This window comes from Mobula birostris, chromosome 3, assembly GCF_030028105.1.
Source record: "Mobula birostris isolate sMobBir1 chromosome 3, sMobBir1.hap1, whole genome shotgun sequence".
Classification (NCBI taxonomy): domain Eukaryota; kingdom Metazoa; phylum Chordata; class Chondrichthyes; order Myliobatiformes; family Myliobatidae; genus Mobula; species Mobula birostris.
This window is the reverse complement of record NC_092372.1, coordinates 63,551,369-63,572,594: the sequence shown is the minus strand read 5'-3', so window position 1 is coordinate 63,572,594 and position 21,226 is coordinate 63,551,369. Positions and strand designations below refer to the sequence as shown.

Here is a 21,226-nt window from a genome sequence, read left to right as displayed (position 1 = left end):
ACATCTCTTCAGCAAACTCTTTCAGAACTCTGGGGTGTAGCTCATCTGGTCCAGGCGACTTATCCACCCTAGAGTTTGCCTAGCACTTTTTCCTTTGTAATATCAATGACACTCAGTCCTGCTCCCTGACACTCACGTATCTTTGGTATACTGCTAGTAGCTTCCACATACTTCGACTGATGCAAAGTACCCATTAAGATCATCTGCCATTTCTTTGTTCCCCATTATTACCACACCAGCATCATTTTCCATGGTGCTCACCTCCCTTTTACTTTTAATATGACTGAAAACACGTTTAATATCCTGCTCTATATAATTGGCTAGTTTGCCCACATATTTCAACTTTTCCCTTCTTATTGCTTTTTTAATTGTGTTTTACTGGATTTTAAAAACTTCCCAGTCATCTCCAATTTACCATTCACTTTTGCGCAGTCCTTAACTGGCCTCGTCAGCCACAGTTGTCTACCTCTGGCAATTTAGAGCTTCTTCTCCTGTGGGACCTATCTAGCCTGTGCTTTGTGAACTATTCCCAGAAACTTCAGATACCTCTGCTCTGCCATCACCCCTGCCAGTGTCCCCCTCCAATCCATCTGGGCAAGTTCTTCTCTTATGCCTCTATAATTTCCTTTATTCCATTGCAATACTGATATATCTGACTTAAGCTACTCCCTCTCAAATTGCAGTATGAATTGAATCATATTATGATCACTGTCTTCAAAGGGTACCTTTACATAGAAACATAGAAACATAGAAACGTAGAAAACCCACAGCACAATACAGGCCCTTCAGCCCACAAAGCTGTGCCCGACGTGTCCTTCCCTTAGAAATTACCTAGGGTTACCCATAGCCCTCTATTTTTCTAAGCTCCATGTACCTATCCAGGAGTCTCTTAAAAGACCCTATCATATCTGCCTCCACCATTATTGCTGGCAGCCCATTCCATGCACTCACCATGCTCTGCGTAAAAAACTTACCCCGAACATCTCCTCTGTACCTACTTCCAAAAACCCTAAAACTATACCCTCTCAGGCTAGCCATTTCAGCCCTGGAAAAAAGCCTTTGACTATCCACATCGATCAATGCTTCTCATCATCTTATACACCTCTATCAGGTCACCTCTCATCCTCCGTCTCTCCAAGGAGAAAAGGCCGAGTTCACTCAACCTACTCTCATTAGGCATGCTCCCCAATCCAGGCAACATCCTTGTAAATCTCCTCTGCACCCTTTCTATGGTTTCCACATCCATCCTGTAGTGAGGCGACCAGAGCTGAGCACAGTACTCCAAGTGGGATCTGACCAGAGTCCTGTATAGCTGCAACCTTACCTCTCGGCTCCTAAACTCAATCCCACAATTGATGAAGACCAATACACCGTATGCCTTCTTAACCACAGAGTCAACCTATGCAGCAGCTTTGAGTGTCCTATGGACTTGGACCCCAAGATCCCGCTGATCCTCCACACCGCCAAGAGTCTTCTCATTAATACTATATTCTGCCATCATATTTGACCTACCAAAATGAACCACTTCACACTTATCTGGGTTGAATTCCATCTGCCACTTCTCAGCCCAGTTTTGCATCCTTTCAACGTCCGGCTATAAACTCTGACAGCCCTCCACACTATCCGCAACACCTCCAACCTTTGTGTCATCAGCAATTTTACTAACCCATCCCTCCACTTCCTCATCCAGGTCATTTATAAAAATCACGAAGAGTAAGGGTCCCAGAACAGATCCCTAAGACACACCACTGGTGACCGACCTCCATGCAGAATATGACCCGTCGACAACAACTCTTTACCTTCTGTGGGCAAGCCAGTTCTGAATCCATAATGTGTGAATTCCTTAAGGCAACACTCACAACACGCTGGAGGAACTTAAGTTCTTTAATAAAATCGATATTATTACACAATATCCAATCTAAGATAGCCTTTCCCCGAGTAGGCTCAAGCACAAGCTGCTCTGAAAACCCATCTCATAAACATTCAACAAATTCCCTCTCTTGCAATCCGATGCCAACCTGATTTTCCCAATCCCCTTGCATAGTGAAGTCCCCCATTACAATTGTGAAATTACCCCTATTATATGCCCTTTTCAGCTCCCTTTGCAATCTCAACCCCACATCTTGGCTACTATTTGGAGGGCTATATATGATTCTCATTTTTTTTTTATCCTCACAGTTTCTTAATTCTACCCACAAAGATTCAACATTCTCTGACCCTACGTTTTCACTGTTTCTGAGCCAGAACAATGCCCTAGTACTCAATGACCTTGTGAATCTGGCTCAAGCTGCTTCCCGTACTGATAAGCAAGTGCTCTGCTAGTCAGTTCTGTCTATAGAATAAGGTCAAGTCCCGTAATGCCTAGTCAGTTCTCTATTTTGTAACATAGACCAGTGGCCAATCAAGACATTGGAAGTTTTGAGAGGAGTGGAATTCAATCAGGTCCACTGCCCAAGTACAAAAGGCAGCAGCGGGTCACTACAGAAAAAAAGAGCTTTGACCAGAGGCCAGTTGGTGTTTGGGATTGTTCAGCAAGAGCAAATTGAAGGAAGGCAGGGGCAAGCACAGCAGCCAACATTGCAGCAGCTGTCGTCTGAATAGACAGAGTCAGAGTGGTGATCTTCATGCTTTAGCTCTTGGAGGCTTCAGCAAAGTGGAGCATCAGTTAAAGAAGACAAAAAAAAAAAGAAAAGCCCTAGGTTAAGTTATTTTTCCTTCCCTTCTTTATAACTGCACAGCTAGGGCAGTAGAGATGCCAGGCAGGATACTGGAATGCTCTTCTTGCAGGATGTGGGAAGGCAGGGAGACCGTCAGTGTCCCTGAAGACTACAACTGCAAGAAGTGCATCCCGCTGCAGCTTCTAACAATCCACATTAAGGGGTTGGAGCTGGAACTGGATGAACTCCAGATCATTTGGAAGGCTGAGGGGGTGATAGATAGGACATATAGAGAAATAGTTACAGTACACCCAAGATGCAGGATACAGGAAAGTGGGTGATAGGAAGGGGAAAGGAGAGAAGGAGCCAGTGCGGAGTACCCCTGTAGCCATCCCCCTTAACAACAGTGTTTCTGGCACTGTCTGTCTCTGTGATGCAGAAGGGAAGTGGAGGAAGAGGCACACTGTAGTGACAGTGAACTCACTAGTTCGGGAAAAGGAAAGAGTCTGAGATATCTCAGATTGAGTCCTCAGCATTCTTAAGTGGGAGGGTGAACAGCCAGAAGTCATGGTCCATGTAGGTACCAATGACATGGATAGGGCAAGTGACAAGATTCTGCACAGGGAGTTCAGAGAGTTAGGTGCTAAGTTAAAGGACAAGACCTACAGGGTTGTGATCTCAGCATTGCTGCCTGTGCCCTGTACTAGGGAGGTCAGAACTACGGAGATTATACGGTTAAATATGTGGCTAAGGAGTTGATGTAGGAGGGAAGGCGTAAGATATTTGAATCATTGGGCTCTCTTCCAGGGAAGGCAGGACCTGTACAGAGGGGTGGTTTGCACCTGAACTGGAGGGGGAACTAATATCTTGGCAGAAAAGTTTGTTAGTGCTGCATGGTGGGGTTTAAACTGGAGTTTAAACTCCAGGGGGGATGCGAACCAGAGTACCAGAACAGTTAGTGGGGAGGTTGTTGAGGCAGATGTTAGACCTCAGACAAAGTAAGGAATCAGAAGGTTGAGCATGGTGTGACTAGTGTCCTGAATTGCGTATATTTCAATGCAAGAAGTATCTCAGGAAAGGCAGATGCTAGCTGGTTTACAAACAAAGGCAATGTGTAGGACAAAAGACTGTTGACAGGGCAAAATTGTACTCAACGGGATGAATTGCAACATAAAAGGCTGACCAAAGCAAAAATGGTAAGTCCAGGACAGAAGGTGTTATATTTAAGTGTGCACAGTACACAGAATAAGGCAGATGAACATGTAGCCCTGTCAACAGTCTTTTGTCTGGATTGGAAGGTATGGTGTTATAGGCGTCAGCTAATCATGGCTGAAAGAAGATTATAGCTGGGAGCTTAATGTCCAAGGATACACATTGTATCGAAAGGACAGGCAGGAAGGCAGAGGGTGCAGCGTTGCTGTTTTGGTAAAATCTGAAATCAGATCATTAGAAAGAGGTGACATAGGGTCGGACTGTCTGAAATTTAGCAGCATGGCGGGGGGGGGGTCTCATTGAAAACTACCGAATGGTAAAAGGACTGCATAAGGTGGATGTGGAGAGGATGTTTCCATGGTGGGACTGTCTAAGACCAGAGGACACAGCCTCAAAATAAAGGGGAGTCTTTTTAGAATGGAGATGAGGAGGAATTTCTTTAGTCAGAGAGTAGTGTATCTGTGGAATTCTTTGCCACAGGCAGCTGTGGAGGCCAAGTCTTTATGGATATTTAAGGCAGAGGTTGATAGATTCTTGACTGGCCAGGGCATGAAGGGATATGGGGAGAAGGCAGGAGATTGGGGCCGATGAAGGGGTGGAGCAGACTCGATGGGCCAAATGACCTCACTCTGCTCCTATACCTTATGGTATGTCACCATACTCCATCCTGCAATGTGAATACTTGGTGTGTTTCCACGTGTCCACTTGTGCAATGCTGCTTTCATCCCAGCCACTTCTGAAATTTACCCCTCCCAGTCGACTGATTTCAACCCTCCATCTGGCTACAATCTGAGATTGAATCAGACAGTTCGAAACTTTGGCAGAATTTTACCTGCAAGATCAGGTTCAGAACCTAAGTGTTCTGTCACCATGGCTTCTGATTTTCACCACCATGACTTTGCCTCTGTCATTGTCTCAGCAGCTGCTGTTGAAACCCCAGTCACATCTGTTTTGCTAACAGACATGTCTGTTCAATGTAGTCTCAGCCTGGGTCCCAGATTCCACTCTCTATAAACATGAGCTTCTCCAAAACTTTCCTGCCCATGCGATAACTGTGATGATAGGATGCCAGTTCAGTAGAAGTTAGTGATTGCACTGGTCTGCGTGGCACTGTGCACGTATATTTGTTGTATTTCCTGATGCTATATGCCTGTGGTGTTACTGAAGATTTCTGTTACTCCAGGACATACATGTACTTGTACATATAGCAATAAACTTGATGTGACTTTGAAATTTCAACTTCAACCTCCTCACCTGCTGATGCGATGAGATATTTGGCATCGCCTTTCCCCTATGCTCATTTGCCTTAAGTATTTTATACGTTAGTCACTTTAGACAGATGATGTCAGTGTCATATTCAGCTTTTGAATGCTAACCATATTGCCTGGTTACTCCATCCATTGAAAATTACCTTAAGTGTTTCAAGAAGGCTGCACTGCCTGGTTAGTGATGCATCTGTTTGTTTTTGAAGAAAGCTGTCTGTTCTGGTAGTAACTATAGATTAATGATGTCTGTTGCCCTATATATAATCAATTTGTAGGCAACTGATGGCAAAGGGTGCTACGCATTCTAATCTGGTTTGGCTAGGGTAGTCATACGAATGGGTCACCAGCACTTATGAATGTTGTTTCTTCATGCATATGACTACAGGGACCTCACCACCCAGTCTCTAAATCAGTGCTTTTCATTCTCCCTCACCCTGGAGGACAGATTAATGAGTCCAGCAGCTTTATGGAGTTTGGATATGATTCAAGATTCAAGTTTATTTATCAGATAAACATCATAATATACGATGGAATGTGGTGTTTGCGTTAACAACCAACATACCTTGGACAAGATATTGAGAAGCCCTTCCACAGTGTTTTATTGCAGTTGTTTGTTGCATCATCTCTTTAGCTTTGTGAATCCACTGTACCAGAGGAACTGTGCTGCTGAGGTAGTAATTGTAGATGGCTGTTGCAGGCTCTATACTTAATCACAGCTTGCCCCATCTCTATTACTATCCAATTTCAGAAGTACACAATTTCCTGACCTCTGCATTGAATCTATTTGTTCATGATGCAGTATTTAATCAGCTGTAATTTCTTTCAGTTATGTTTTGAGAGTAAAAGTCATGTCCTCCATCAGAATCTCTTACACTGCAGTAATCTCAGTTCCAGGTTAATCAGACTGTTAAAATCTCCAACAACGTGCTTAATCCTAAATTAAGTTTCTGGCTTCCTAACCCCAGCATCATGAAGTCTGTTTACGTCAACTGCTATCTTCTACTTCTAAAGCAGTATCCACACCTGCTGCTGCCGACATCTTCATCCAAGCTTTTGTCATCTTGAAATATGACTCTGGTCTCTTGCTGGGTTTCCCATCCTCCATGTTCTGTGAACATCAGTTTATCCAAAACAGTTGACAAGTCCAGATATTAGCAGAAATGCACAGTATGTCACATTATTCCAGTGCAGAAGGAGGTCAGCTGGCTCATCAAGCCCATGCTGTGTCCTAACAGAGCAAACTTATCAGAACCAATTCCTCCCCCCTCCATCCCCCTATCCCCATGATTTCCTTGAAGCTCTGCAACTTAATCTCTCTCATCTCTCTCTCTCTCTCTCTCTCTCTCTCTCTCTCTCTCTCTCTCTCTCTCTCTCTCTCCCCCCCCCACTCCTCCTCTCCCCTTCTCCCCTTCTCTCTCTCATTTGCCATTTGCCTACACCAAGGGATAATTTACAGTAACCAATTAACCTACCAATACACCTTCAGAATCTGGGGGAAGGAAAAGAGCACTCAGAGAACGTGGAATCTCTGCAGAACAGGATTGAAGCCTAGTTACTGGCTCAGTAAGGGAGCAATGTTAACCACTGTTCATGTTCATCATTAAAATAACTTAAGAAAATATATCAGATATGGATTCCAAACAGCCAAAAGTGACAATGGAGGAATGCAACTTCCAATCAATGTGGTATATGACTTGATGTAAAACTTACAGGAGAAAGCCTTTTTATGTGCTTGCTACCTTGATTGTTCTCAACAGCAAAATTCATAGCCTACAATGTACTGTCAAAGAAGCCTTGCTACAGTGCAGCTAAACTCATGGAGGAGTGGAGATAGAAATAATGACCATTTAATGTAGTGGATGATGTGCCATTCAGATGAACCACCATGTCATGGACAGAGTTGAGTTTCCTGAAAATTGTTGGAGCTCCACCATTCGAAGCTGCCAGGCTGTGTGTTGACAAAGGTGTTGCAATCTTGTAAATTGAGGGAAGGCTTTGGATACACTGAGACTTCAAAGTCTTTGGATGGAATTGGAATTGGTTTATTTTTGACACATGTACAAATATATAGTGAAAACTTGCCTTGCATATTGTTCATACAGGTCAGATCATTACATTGTGCATTGAGGTAGTATGAGGTAAAACAAGAATATTAGCACAACTGACGGCTGGTCTGGGACTTAATTTTGGACTGATACAGTCTGTAAGGATCTCTGATAGCTTTGTGGAACTTTTATCTTAATTTTTTGTAAAGGTCAGCGTCACCTGATTTTAGTGCTATAAACCTAATCTTCATGAGGAAGTGGCTCTCCCAGTGCATCCATGCTTTGGATAGTTTATTGCTAAGGATATGTTACCACGTTCTGGAGCACCAGTCCCCAGTTGTTCATGAAGGACATCTTGCTTGGTCAGCCAGACTCTCTGAATTTTATTGTAATTTGATGCTTGAGCAGTTGCCACATATTTATGCTAATGTTTCCAATTATTTTGCCCCTGGTAGTCATTCTTTTCAAATAAATGGCTTGGTAATTTGCTATTGCTTTTCCATGGGCATCAAGATCATAGTTACTTCCCTGAGGGAAAATCATAGATGACATTATTTGTGATATTTACTTTCATTGTTGTCCATGGTAGAATTTGAAGTCACAGCTCCAGGGCTGATGATGCAAAACTATTAGCATTATGTTGCTATATCTTTCCTGTCTGAAGTCCAGATGTAAAGTAGGAGTTGAGTGAGGAGCTGATAGAGAGGAGCTATAGGCAGGTAGTCACACAGGGGCCTCGGGAGACAGATAACAGTTGGGAGAGGGAAGGGCAAGAGTCAGAGGCTAGAGAGTACCCCTGTAGATGTCCCCCTAAACAATAAGTATTCCTGTTTGAGTACTGTTGGGGGGGGGGGGGGGGGGGCGGCCTACCTGGGGGAAGCAACAGTGACCATGCCTCTGACACAGTGTCTGGCCCTGTGGCTCAGAAGGGTAGGGAAATGAAAAGGACGGCAGCAGTGATAGGGGACTCTATAGTTAGTGGGGTAGACAGGCAATTCTGTGGACATAGGAAAGAAACACAGATGGTAGTTTGCCTCCCAGGTTCCAGGTTCCGGGATGTTTCTCATTACATCAACGATATCCTGAAGTGGGAAGGTGAACAGCTGGAGGTTGTGGTACATATTGGTACCAACGACATAGGTAGGAAAAAGAAGGAGATCCTGAAAACAGATTACAGGGAGTTAGGAAGGAAGTTGAGAAGCAGGACCACAAGGGTAGTAATCGCAGGATTACTGCCTGTGCTATGTAACAGTGTATAGGAATAGAATGAGGTGGAGGATAAATGCGTGGCTGAGGGATTGGAGCAGGGGGCAGGGATTCAGATTTCTGGATCATTGGGACCTCTGTTGCAGCAGGTGTGACCTGTACAAAAAGGACGGGTTGCACTTGAATCCCGGGGGACCAATATCCTGGCAGGGAGGTTTGCTAAGGCTACTGAGGAGAGTTTAAACTAGAATTGCTGGGGGTGGGAACCGAACTGAAGAGACGGAGGAAGAGGTGGTCAGCTCACAAATAGAGAAAGCTTGGAGACAGTGGGAGAGGGAGGATAGGCAAGTGATAAAGAAGGTGATAGACCGATGGTTTGAGTTGTGTCTATTTTAATGCAAGGAGTATTATGAACAAAGCGGATGACCTTAGAACGTGGATCAATACTTGGAGCTATGATGTTGTGGCCATTACAGAGACTTGGATGGCTCAGGGACAGGAATGTTTACTTCGAGTGCCAGGCTTTAGATGTTTCAGAAAGGACAGGGAAGGAGGCAAAAGAGGTGGGGGCATGGCACTGTTGATCAGAGATAGTGTCACGGCTGCAGAAAAGGTGGAATTCATGGAGAGATTGTGTACGGAGTCTCTGTGGGTGGAAGTTAGGAACAGGAAGGGGTCAATAACTCTACTGGTTGTTTTTTATAGACCACCCAATAGTAACAGGGACATTGAGGAACAGATAGGGAAACAGATTCTGGAAAGGTGTAATAATAACAGGGTTGTTGTGGTGGGAGATTTTAATTTCCCAAATATCGATTGGTATGTTCCTAGAGCAAAGGGTTTAGATGGGGTGGAGTTTGTTAGGTGTGTTCAGGAAGGTTGCTTGACACAATATGCAGATAAGCCTACAAGAGGAGAGGCTGTACGATCTGGTATTGGGAAATGAACCTGATCAGGTGTCAGATGTCTCCGTGGGGGAACATTTTGGAGATATTGGTCACAATGCTATCTCCTTTACCATAGCATTGGAGAGGGATAGGAACAGACAAGTTAGGAAAACACTTAATTAGAGTAAGGGGAAATATGAGGCTATCAGGTAGGAACTTAGAAGGATAAATTGGGAACAGATTTTCTCAGGGAAATGTATGGAAGAAATGTAGCAAATGTTCAGGGGATATTTGCATGGAGTTCTGCATAGGTACGTTCCAATGAGACAGGGAAAGGATGGTAGGGTACAGGAACCATGGTGTACAAAGGCTGTTGTAAATCTAGTCAAGAAGAAAAGAAGAGCTTATGAGAGGTTCAAAAAACTAGGTAATGATAGAGATCTAGAAAATGATAAGGCTAGTAGGAAGGAGTTTAAGAAAGAAATTAGAAGAGCCAAAAGGGGCCATGAGAAGGCCTTGGCGGAGAGGATTAAGAAAAATCCCAAGGCGCATTCTACAAGTATATGAAGAGCAAGAGGATAATATGTGAGAGAATAGGGCCAACCAAGTGTGACAGTGGAAAAGTGTGTATGGAACTGGAGGAGATAGCAGAGGTACTTAATGAGTACTTTGCTTCAGTATTCACTATGGAAAAAGATCTTGGTGATTATAGGGATGACTTACAATGAACTGAAAAGCTTGACCATGTAGATATTAAGAAAGAGGGTATGCTGGAGCTTTTTGATAAGTCACCAGGACTAGACAAGATGTACCCCAGGCTACTGTGGGAGGTGAGGGAGGTGATTGCTGAGCCTCTGGCGATGATTTTTGCATCATCAATGGGGACAGGAGAGGTTCCAGAGGATTGGAGGGTTTCGGATATTGTTCCCTTATTCAAGAAAGGGAGTAGAGATTGCCCAGGAAGTTGTAGACTAGTGAGTCTTACTTGAAGAGGCATAATATGATTAGCAATAGCATGGATTAGTCAAAGGTAGGTCATGCCTTACGAGCCTAATTGAATTTTTTGAGGATGTGACTAAACACATTGATGAAGGCAGAGCAGTAGATGTAGTGTATGTGGATTTCAGCAAGGCACTTGACAAAGTACTCAATTCAATGCTTATTGAGAAAGTAAGGAGGTATGGGATCCAAGGGGACATTGCTTTGTGGATCCAGAACCGGCTTGCCCACAGAAGGGAAAGAGTGGTTGTAGACGGGTCATATTCTGCATGGATGTCGGTCAACAGTGGTTTGCCTCAGGATTCTGTTCTGGGACCCCTCCTCTTCGTGATTTTTATAAATGATCTGGATGAGGAAGTGGAGGGATGGGTTAGTAAATTTGCTAATGACATAAAGGTTGGGGCGTTGTGGATAGTGTGGAGGGCTGTCAGAGGTTACAGTGGGACAATGGTAAGATGCAAAACTGGGCTGAGGAGAGGCAGATGGAGTTCATCCCAGATAAGTGTGAGGTGGTTCATTTTGGTAGGTCAAATATGATGGCAGAATATAGTATTAATGGTAAGACTCTTGGCAGTATGGAGGATCAGAGAGATCTTGGGGTCCAAGTCCATCGGACACTCAAAGCCGCTGCGCAAGTTGACTCTATGGTTAAGAAAGCATATGGTGCATTGGCTTTCATCAATTGTGGGATTGAGTTTCAGAGCCAAGAGGTAATGTTGCAGTTATATAGGACCCTGGTCAGACCCCACTTGGAGTACTGTGCTCAGCTCTGGTCACCTCACTACATGATGTGGAAACCATAGAAAGAGTGCAGAGGAGATTTACAAGGATGTTGCCTGGATTGGAGAGCATGCCTTATGAGAAAAGGTTGAGTGAACTCAGCCTTTTCTCCTTGGAGTGATGGCAGATGAGAGGTGACCCAGTAGAGATGTACAAGATGATGAGCAGCATTGATCGATGTGGATATTCAGAGACTTCTTCCCAGGCCTGAAATGGCTAGCACGAGAGGGCACAGGTTTAAGGTGCTTAGAAATAGGTACAGAGGAGATGTCAAGAGTAAGATTTGTACGCAGAGAGTGGTGAGTGTGTGGAATGGGCTGCCGGCAATGGTGGTGGAGGCAGATATGATAGGGTCTTTTAAGAGACTCCTGGATCGGTACATGGAGCTTAGAGAAATAGAGGGCTATGGGTAACCCTAGGTAATTTCTAAGGTAAGGACATGTTCGGCATAGCTTTGTGGGCCGAAGGGCCTGTATGGTGCTGTAGGTTTTCTATGTTTCTAAGTAACGCCTGTATCCTCTCTTGGTCATGATACTACTGCAAAGGATATCCTAAAGTACACCCAACTGGGAATGTTATGGTGCAGGTTTGGTTATTGAACATCGTCACAGAGCACTATAGCATAGAAACAGACCCTTCAAATCTGTGTCAGCCTGGTCTTCTGCCTAGTCCCATCTACCTGCATACAGACCATTGTGTTCCAAACCTCTCTCAGCTCTCTCATGTACTGAAACTATCCAAACTTCACTTAAGTGTTATCATTAAACTTGTTTTTACCACCTCTGCTGGCAGTTCACTCCACACACACACCACCCTCTGAGTAAAGAAGTACTCCCTCAGTTTCCCCTTAAATGTTTCTCCTTTCACCCTAAACCGATAGCCCTAGCTCTCATCTCATACAAGCAGAAGAGAAAATGTTTGCAAGTCTTCACCCTATCTATACTTCTCATAGTTTGTGTATCTCTATGAGATCCCTCCTCATTCTCCTGCTCTTCAATAAATAAAGCCCTAATCTTTCCAATCTTTCCCAAATTGCTCCGGTCCTCAAGTCACAGCAACGTACTTATAAATTTTCTCTGCACTCTACCAAGCTTATTAATATCTTTCCTGTAGTTAGGTGACCAGAGCAGCACACAATACTCTAAATTTGGTCTCACCAACATCTTACACAACTGCAACATAGCATTCCAACTCTTGTACTCAGTGTTGCAATTTATAAATGTGCCAAAATGCCAAAAGCTCATTTTATCACCCTACCTGTGATGTGACTTTCAAGGAATTGTAGACCTGTCTTCAATTCTAACACACAGCCTATTGCCCTATGATTCACTTTGTAATTCTTACCCTGGTTTGTCCTCCCATAGTTCAACATTTCACATTTATCTGTATTAAATTCCATCTTCCACTTTTCAGCCCATTTTCCCAGTGGATCCAGATCCTGCTGTAAGCTCTGATAGCCTTCCTCACTGTCCACTATGCCCCCAGTCCTGGTGTCATCTGGAAATTTTCTGATCCAGTTAACCATATTATCAACCAATCATTAATATCGATGTTAAGCAACAATGGACCTAGCACCAATTCTTGAGGTACACCACTAGTCACAGGCCTCCAGTCAGAGAGACAGCCATCTACAACCACTCTCTGGCTTTTCCCACAATGTCAATTTCAAAGCCAGTTGACAATTTCATTCTGAATGCCAAGTAACCTAACCTGCTGGAACAGCTTCCCATGCGTGGCTTTGTCAAAATCCTTGCTAAAGTCCATGCAGACAACATCTACTGCCCTCCTTTCATCAGCTTTCTTGGTCATCATCATTATCAGGTGCCGTGCCCAGTTTGAGATTTGACTGCCATGGCCCACACACCCCTGTTTCGGGTCAAGTGGATCAATTCATTGATATTCATTTCCAGTTCTCTGGCTGCTGTCTCCATCAGCATTTGTCTTTGTCTTCCTCGTGCTTTCTTCCCTTCAATCTTTCACATAATTACCGTCATTCTAACTCCTCTCTCCTAATCACATGTCCAATGAAGTTACGTTGCCTTTTCATGATCTCATACATTATTTCTCTTTTTGTGTTTGCTCTGTTCATGACGTCTTCGTTAGATATTCGTTTTGTCCATGATATTCTTTGCATCCTCCTCAAAAACCACATCTCTGCTGCTTCAATTCGTTTCCTCATGTTACTAGATATTGTCCAACATTCTGAGCCATACAACATAAGCTGGATAAACGTAACATTTCAGTACTCTGAGGCGGGTTGTCATGCCTAGTTTAGTATTGGTCAGTATACTCTTCATTCTCATAAAGGTGTCTTTTGCCATTCCTATTCTTCTCTTGGTGTCCAAGTCGCACCTGTCATCTGATGTCACCCAGCTTCATAAGAGGCAAAAGTTCTGTACTTGTCTTATATCTTCCCTATTTATTCTCAGCCTGCAGATAGGATTCTCCTTCTTTTTGGATATCACCATACATTCTGTCTTTTTGCAATTAATAGATAGACCCATTTTTGCACTTTCTTCAACAATTATATCAATTAAGTTTTGTAGTTCTTCATCCGTACTTGCAATTAACAAAGTGTCATCTTTATATCTGAAATTATTGATTTTTTCACCGCCAACTTTGATTCCCAAGATGTCTCTTATTTTTTGTAATATTGTTTCACTGTACACATTAAATAAATCAGGGGAGAAAACGCACCCTTGTCTAACGCCTCTCTTGATTTTCGTAAACTGACTCACTTCTCCATCTATTCTTACAGCGGCAGTTTGTTCCCAGTACAGATTTCTGATTAGGCGGAGGTCTTTCAAATCTAGATCTAGAGTTTTCTGTAATATTTCAAATAACTTATTTTGCTTCACTTTATCAAATGCTGTTGTGTAGTCGATAAAACAAACAAACAAATCTTTTTGCACTTGAATAGCTCGTTCTGATAGTATCCTTAACATCAATAATGCGTTTCTTGTACCTTTGTCTTTCACAAAACCACATTGTTCTTGGTAACCTCCTCAAAAAATTCGATAAAATTGGTTAGCCATGACTTGTCATGTACAAAGCCATATGATATATAGGTATTTGGGTAGACTGCGTTGTCTATCCGCAATCAGGCCCTGGCTATCCAAATACTTACAAATCACGTCCCTTATAATACCTTCCAAAAACTTACCCATAACTAACATCAGGCTCAGTGGCCTATAATTTCCTGGCTTATTTTTAGACCCTTCCTTAAACAACAGAAAAATACTACCTGTCATCCAGTCCTCCAGCACCTTGCTCACAGCTAAGGATACGTTAAGTATCTCTGCCAGAGCTCCTGCACTTTATGCACCAGCCTCCCACAAAGTCTGCAGGGACACCTCATCAGGCCCAGAGGATTTATTCATTCTAATTCACCTCAGGACAGCAAGAACCTCCTCTTCCATAATCTGGATATGGTCCATGATCTCATAATTTCAAAATCAGCTATAATCTCAAAGCAGTTAATTGCTATTAGGGCAATGTTGCTTATACACAAAAGACGGATGTGGCTGTGGCCACCATTTTACTCACAAGCAAGCAATTTATTGGAAAATGTCATCGCCCTCCCACCATACAGCTACATATGATGCATCTATCATCATTCAATATTTAAGGAAACAATTATAAACCTATACTTGAAATGTTTGCACTTTAACCACATTCAAGAAAAGGTCTAAAATAAGCAAGCATATGACGTGCAAATGACAACTGAAATTACATCATAGTGAAGAAAATTTATTATCAAAGTATGGATATATTACCATATACCACTTGAGATTCGTTTCTTGCAGGCATTTACTGGAAAATAAAGAAATACAATAGAATTTATGAAAGACTATACCTAAGCAAAGACTGACAAACAACAAATGTGCAAAAGAAGAAAAATTGTGCAAATTAAGAATTAATTCTGAGAACATGAGTTGTAGAGTCCTTGAATGTTGAGTCTGTAAGATGTGGGATTAGTTCAGTGTTGAGGTGAGTGCCGACTCAAGGGTCGGATGGTTGTGGGGCGATAACTGTTCCTGAACCTGGTGATGTGGGACCTAAGGCTCCTGTACTTCCTGCCTGATGGTAGTAGCAAGAAGAGAATGTGACCTGGATGGTGGGAGTCCTTGATGATGGTGGGATGCTGCTTTCTTGTGGCAGTGCTCCATGTAAGTGTGGTTGATGGTGGAGAGGCCTGTGTCTGTGATGGACTGGGCTGCACCCACCACTTTCTGTCGAGTACTTTGTTCGTGGGCATTCGTGTTTCCATACCAGGTCGTGACGCAGCCAGTGAGGATACTCTCCACTGTGCATCTATGCCTGATCAGAATCTTCCTATTTACAGTCAAAATTGTAATTTCTTACTTAATCTGACCCAAGAATGAACATGTTTTCCTCTGACAGTTCCAAAATTAGGACAAGAAGACCAGATACAAGCAGAGATGGCTAGAACTCTCAAATGGCAATACTGCTCTAAGAAAGTTACAAGAGCACTTGTATTTCAGTATGAAAGATCTTAATTTGCATGAGTTGAGCAGATAGCCGGAAACATTTTCCCAGAGCAGAAAGGGCTAATACCAGGGGCCATAATTTTAAGGTGATTGGAGGATGTCACAGGTAAATTTTATACAGAGAGTGGTGAGTTCATGGAACACCCTGCTAGGCATGGTGATGGAGGTAGATACATTATGAGTATTTAAGAAACTCTTACATAGGCACATTAATGATAGAAAAATGGGGGGCTATGTAGGAGGGAGGGTTAGATTAGAGCAGATCGAGAAGTCTGCACAACATTGTGGGCTGAAGTGTCTTGTAAAGAGTTTGTACGTTCTCCCCATGACCATGTGGATTTCCACTGGGTTCTCAGGTTTCCTCCCACATTTCAAAGATGTACAGGTGAGTAGGTCACATGGGTGTAATTGTGTGGTGTGCATTCATTGGGCTGAAAGGGCCTGTCACCTTGCTGCAACTCTAAACTTTTAAAAATCAATTAATTTAACTGCTATTTTATCCCTTCCCCAGTATCTTGGACAGAGTCAGCACTAAAACAGAACTTCCTCATCGATACCTCTGTCAGCACTGCAGCAGAGTTGGTCTTTTCATGTGCTTGAAATATGTAAGTTATCTACAGGACTTAAAGAATTGCATCAAGATGACTCTGGATCTCAAATGTGAAAGACACACAATTGCAGACAAAATGGACCAAATTTCTGCATATGTTTAAACAATAACTGCAAATGTTGTACAAATATATGTGTGTTTTATACATATATATATATATGTGTGTGTGTGTGTGTTTAGATTTGTGCTAAAAATATTTCTCTTCTCAATACAGGTGGATGCACATGGAAATATTCTTCTAACCACTCTTGAAATTAGAAATGAAATCACAGGTTCTGAGGTGTTGACGAATATCAATGATCCAAGAACCACCATGTTTTCTTATGACAGTGGCAGCATTCAGCACAGAAGACCCGTTGCAAGTAGGGATGGCTATGGTAGAAGTGCTTTGGAAAGGCACGTGGTTCAGAAGAAGGGACGTTTACGACGACGGACGTCACAACTGAAAATAAAAATCCCAGATTTGGCTGATGTTAATGCCATAGACAGGTGGTCACGGGTGGTCTTTCCTGTCACATTTGGGTTTTTTAACTTGGTTTACTGGCTTTACTATGTGCATTAGCTCAATTATTATGTACTGTAATATTAGATTTCCTTTTTTGTTTCCTCTTATTAACCCTTAAAGGACTGTAATAGCAACACATCAAGGTAAGATATTCAGCCCGATTATAGTTTGGAGGATTAAATACATACATTGAGTTTGTCAATGAATTTGTGTCTGATGACTACAAATGGTTTGGCTTTAAAATAAATTACCACAACTAAATGTTTAAATCCTAGCCACCACCATCCAGCATCTTCGATTTTAAATAGGAAACAGAGTCTGTTTCTTTATAAAATATTTGAGCATACCTTCAATATTCCCTGCACTTCTCCCACTGGGAATCAAGAGAACAAGCTGTACTGAAAGACGTTTACTGTATAGAAATGTGTTTGTTACTATTGATGATCTTAGTAGCTGAAGGCTGGTTGCCTCTGAATGCCAGTCCTCCAAACGCTATTTTTGATTATGTTACCCATTCTATTTCAACTGAATTTATACAAAGTAATGGGCAAAACAACATTCCTTGATGGCAGCAGACACTCAGCAGCTATTAACAGCAACGCTCATTTCTGGACAAAATTGTTAAGCAAGCAGGAAAGAGCAATTGGGGAGGTGCAGGAGAGTGAGCTTGTGGTGATTACATTATTGGTGCCAAGCAATCGAACCATTATTCATGCCCAATTCACTCCCACTAGATCAAATTTAATACACTGTATATATTCCACAAAAGGGCAGACCTAATTAGCACTCAAATGTTGGAGCTTTAATAACACCTCCCTTCTAAATCACAGCCCTGTGACCCCAGAAACCTCATAAATGTCTTTAACTCCACGCCCACTCCCCTCAACATACCATCACCAGTCAGAACTTAAAATCCTTAAATACCAATCAATCTTCCAACCATGGTCCTGATTTTTTGGTCCTTTTCCAATGAATCAGAGCCCCCATAGAAGGTGCATTTGGAACAATGCTATTAAGGTTACAAATCCTCCACAAATTTGGCTTTTCCAGATTTTCCCCATGCTGCTGGTCTTCCCCACACCATTCCTCACTCTCCTTTAAAAGCAGGGAAAAAGACTCCCAGGAGGTTATAGAAGTATCACATGTAGAATTAACTGCCTTTACTTGGCCCCACTGTTACACCCTAAACTCAGTTTCTGCCTTGTGTATTACCTGTGCATAATCTTTTGTTTCCCACAGAATACTTCTTTGTCACTTGCTCTCCTGGTATCATAAACATGTGGCTATTACATAAAAATGTCTAAGCAACAGTACATTAATTTAAAGTAACCTGAAATGACTCAAGTTTAATTTGCATGGTCACCACAAGCACGTGATAAAGAGATGCAGAGCATCATTTCATCACAATCCTTGCTTGCATTGTGTTTTGTTTCTCCTCATTTCCCCTTTCACATTGCACATTTCTGTTGCCTTCCCATCTCCGAATTCTGAACAGAATCAACTCCCATTGTCTTAACATATTTCACTTTATTGGCAATGAGATGATCTTCGTTTGTGTTTTATTTAGCATTTTTGATGTACATTTGTAATTTGAATTGCTTCATATAAGGAAATTTTAGCCAGATTTGACATGCAATTGGATGAGACTGTTTTGTTATTAAGCATACCCGTGAGTTTACAATCTAGGGTGCATTTTAATGCAACCACAGAATGCACTCATCCATTTTTGCTGCACAGATTATCAAACCATTCCTACTATGATCAGCCATTTTGAATTATCGACACCCCCAAGTTTACTCAGAGAATCTTATCACTTGTAAGAGTGAAATTCACAGAAATTTATTCCATAAATATTTGGATTAAAATAAATGTATTCTTTATTCAGGCATTTCTAATTTTGCTTCAATTATCAATCGATAATTCTTCCCAACTTATTGTTCTCATTATATTTTAAATTGTATCAGGAGAGGGGAAAGAGAAAATATCCAATTCACGTTCTTCTCCATGTGCCAAAGTTTTATACTCAACTGTACTATTAATGACAAGTCATAAGGTTTTGAAGTCAGAAACAAACAGATTTTACAACTGTATTTACCCTGTACATGGCTGAATGTAGTGCCTTAGATACTTATCAAGTCACATATATAAGAATTACTGAAGTATACAGTTCTACAGTTTTCTAGTTACAAAGTTTTTATAATCATTTAATAAGTACAACACATACATTGTAAACTAATGTGCCAAGTAATCTGAGACATTCTGGTAGAAAATATATTTCGTGTGTTTAATACTGAGACAAAACATCATGACCTGCATAAAGAGTGAGGTAATGTTGGTCAAAATGCTGGTAGAGTGATTTACAGTGCCAGCCATACTTTATAGCATGCAGTTTTTGCCGTTACATTCTATTGTACAAATTGCAGTCAAGATCCAGTCCTTTTACTACGGGTTTAATATCACTTAGTACAATGAGACAAAACAGCTTAATGCCTTGTACACTGTAAGACATAAATTGACTGTGATACTGGGTTTTAGAACCATTAAAATATTCACATGTAAACTGCTAGTGCTAGTGAAATACTTTCAAGAGCAAATTTTTATACTGCTGCCAACTGACATGTAAATTTGTAAATATATCTGAAACATTGAAATTGCTCTATTGGCTTATACTTTATACATTCAGTGGTACATTTTGGCCACGAAGATCATTTTCGGCATGTGTACTTGACATGATATGTGTGTTGTTATCCGAAGGTTGTAGATTTAATTAGTTTCAAGTATTTGTGTAGCTTGTACAGTATTTAAAATAATATCCTAAATCTCATCTACTGAGTTTGAGAATGGTTTCTTTAGGTCTGATAAAAAAATCCTACAATCAAATCTTATTAATTTCAATTCATTTAATCCTCAGATTACTTCTGAAGATCAGGATAAGGTAATACATTACAGTAGACGCAAAGTCAACTGGATATTTTGAATTGTGTAATAGCAAATAAGGAATACTTTAGTCCAGAGGTATAATAATAAATTTGAATTCTGAATAGATAGAATCAAAATTGTTCCCTTGCCTGCGAAGTAATTGTTGATACATAGGTCATCTAATCACAAATTACAAACAGGCCAGCAAATACCTGGACTACATTTCATTGTTATCCTCCCTTAAAGGTGTGAGATATCATTCTACTATGTGAGAATGGCACTTATATTGTTTATAACCATCATTGGATCCTTGAAATAAAACTACTTTTTTAGCCATCTTTATGCTGTCAGTGTCTGTAATGATGAACTCTGACAGGACTGGGGGGTGGGGGCAACTTTCTATGTCGCTGCCTGAGTGAGAACCTGGTGGAGTGGATTATCCCACTGCTGTAGAAGAGCCCCCCCCCCCACCATTTTCATATCATTCATATCAAATGAACAGAAAGTAGATGAACTTTCTAACAACCAGTGACACATCTACGTCACGATACTAAAGAAAGTGATCATAGACCCATTCCATTGATGTGTGACGAAGTTAACAAGTGTTTTTTTAATTGTGACATAATCTATATAATTTTACCAAAAGTTAATAAAGAATTCAGTATTAGAACATGACATACCATTTAAGTGGTATTTAACTCTTAAGATACCAATAAAAATGGCATGAAGAATTGCCATGAAGTACTGAAAATACAGCCATACTTAATCATAACTGCATAAATGTTATGATGTGACAGAACTGCATCTCTGATCACTGGCACTATGCAGCCGATATAGGATCAAACATATTAATTTCTACTGAAGTCAATGGAGCCAAACATAGGGAAGAGGCGACAGAAGGCGGCTGATATGATAGCATCATTTAAAGCCAGTGACCAAATCTGAATTTGTAATCATACCCCGCAAAAGAAATTAAGGAGATTGATTAGAGGTGGCTGGCTCCTGCTGGTATTACTAGCTTCTCTGACTTTCAAAGACTGATCTATTGAGACACAACATTCTGTGACTTATAGTCAGATAAAATTAAATGGAGTGAAGCCGTGGACTCAGAAATACCAAAAAGGTAATAACCTCTTTGGCAAGTTAACTACTTCGTGGCAGTCTTTCTTTCATTTTTAGTTATTCTTGAGTATTCGCATTTGGCAAGAATGCAGGTCTATAATAACTTTTTGAAAATAAATTCATCAATTCATTTTGATTATACTTTTAGTAACACACAGGTGCTCTTAGACTATGGACAAATTTCTAGCTATTTTATTTTCCAGCTCTTCCTAGAAAAAAAGTGATATGCATTAATTCCCAAACTGTTCATTAATATACATCCAAAAATACATTTTAATTTGGACACTGCTAAAATTTACAATAGGTTTCCCTTATTCAGTACCTAAGTAATCTAAAATTTCTAGACATAATAAAGTGTGGGTGGAACTCACAGTGGCAAGGAAGTCTAGCTGATTTTCATTCCATTCCAATCAGCACACTGCAAACTGAAGTGAGTTCCCCTATAGGCATTCATTCCTCCCGCAGCTGATCCTAGACAATTTAATTCACACAGGAATTGGGCATGGAA

General features: G+C 41.3%; 1 protein-coding gene across 3 annotated transcripts in view; it reads left to right on the top strand.

Annotated features, from left to right (window-relative positions):
• gabrb1 (gamma-aminobutyric acid type A receptor subunit beta1) overlaps nt 1-16,734 on the top strand; it is a 292,075-nt gene extending 275,341 nt beyond the window's left edge. For all 3 annotated transcript variants that reach the window (XM_072251844.1, XM_072251842.1, XM_072251843.1), the window contains one exon: nt 16,387-16,734. In XM_072251844.1, coding sequence (XP_072107945.1) covers nt 16,387-16,734 — 348 coding nt within the window. The remainder of the gene's footprint in view (nt 1-16,386) is intronic.
• Nucleotides 16,735-21,226: the final 4,492 nt, after the last annotated feature.